General features: G+C 36.8%; 1 protein-coding gene across 1 annotated transcript in view; it reads left to right on the forward strand.

Moving 5' to 3' along the window:
* The window catches only part of LOC105456470 (chromodomain-helicase-DNA-binding protein Mi-2 homolog), a 27638-nt gene that overhangs the window by 22026 nt on the left and 4149 nt on the right, over window positions 1–1463 (forward strand). The window contains exons 19-20 of the mRNA XM_011700530.1: window positions 472–750; window positions 830–1077. Coding sequence (XP_011698832.1) covers window positions 472–750; window positions 830–1077 — 527 coding nt within the window. The remainder of the gene's footprint in view (window positions 1–471; window positions 751–829; window positions 1078–1463) is intronic.

The raw sequence follows: 1463 nt of genomic DNA on the forward strand, positions 1-1463 counted from the left end.
GTCCGCCATTTTGGATCCGCCATTTTGAATTTTGGAAATCTGAGGTCATATACGTAATCAGCGACCCCGAAAACCCCCGAGTAATAAATTTCAACTGTTTTCCATGTAAAGAAAAATGTGTGCTTCAAAGGGTTAATATGTAGACAATGAAAATTCTTTATGTTTTGTTCAAATCGTGTATCTGGAATCTTGTAAACCGATAGAAAAAAAGGGATTTCGCAAGTGTAGGTCAGTGCGCCGTCATTTTAGACATAAGAAAAATAAAAAGATATTTTTTTAGTTTCTTATGTGCAATATAATGTCCTCTAAGCAGATTTTAAATAAAGTTGTCCATTTACCTACAAAAAAATCCCAAACTTTAGGTCGTTTTAAAACCTCAAGAGTGACGTAAATCCCTTAATGCGAAAATACGAACCGCAGGGTGTGTCATTTCTCATAAATATCTAAACAAATAATTATCGTTTATTTTAGAGTGGTGATGCGAAAGACTCGAAAGAAGATCCGAAAAGTTCTAAGGAGGATGAGGAAACGAGTTCTGATAAGGACAAGGAAAAGGAGGACTCCAAAAAGGAGGAGAAAGACGCTGAAACGGAGACGGCGGACAAAGAGAAGGACAAATCCGACGTGAAGGACGAGAAGGCCGCAGCGAAGCACGACGATAAAGCGGAGAACAGCGAGAATAAGAAATCCGAACCGGAGGAAGATGTTGTTATCGTTAAGGACGACGAAGAAGAAGTTGAGAAGCGAGAGGTACGTACTTTTACAAGATGAAAGAGTATTTGCGTTAATATCAGCAATATCTTAATTTGCATTGCTCTTTTTTTTCCAGGAGAAGGATAACAAAGAGAAGGAGACCAAGGACTCTGATCCAGAAGTGATGAAACCCAAGCGTAAATTCATGTTCAACATTGCCGACGGCGGTTTTACGGAATTGCACACGCTCTGGTTGAACGAAGAAAAGGCCGCGGTGCCGGGCCGTGAATACGACATCTGGCATCGCCGTCATGATTATTGGCTCTTAGCTGGCATCGTCACGCATGGTTACGGCCGCTGGCAAGACATTCAAAATGACATTCGGTAAATGGAAGTTTTTCTCAACAAATAGTTCTTGATAACAACGTCATTACGTTGAAACACTGCAAATGGTTTAATATTTTTTTTATGGGTAATAGCAAATGTCGTGTTTGGATGGAGGACGTTTATTCTTGTAACTCTTAAGGGGGGACTTTATACGACTAAAAAAAAAACAGATCTCTAAGAATTTTTTTTCAACTAAAATGAAATTAGATAATTTCAAAAGTTTAACAATGTTTTACTGTAGATTTTAGCAGTGGAAAGAAATTTTATTATTTTTTTTTATTAATAAATAATGTTTTTTTAATAAATAATAGAATGTCTTCATAATGTCGCATCACTGGAGTTGTGTATAATTTAATAGACGTAATTTTTGTCTAAAATAAAAA

This window comes from Wasmannia auropunctata, unplaced genomic scaffold (assembly GCF_000956235.1).
Source record: "Wasmannia auropunctata unplaced genomic scaffold, wasmannia.A_1.0 LD335662.1, whole genome shotgun sequence".
Classification (NCBI taxonomy): Eukaryota; Metazoa; Arthropoda; class Insecta; order Hymenoptera; family Formicidae; genus Wasmannia; species Wasmannia auropunctata.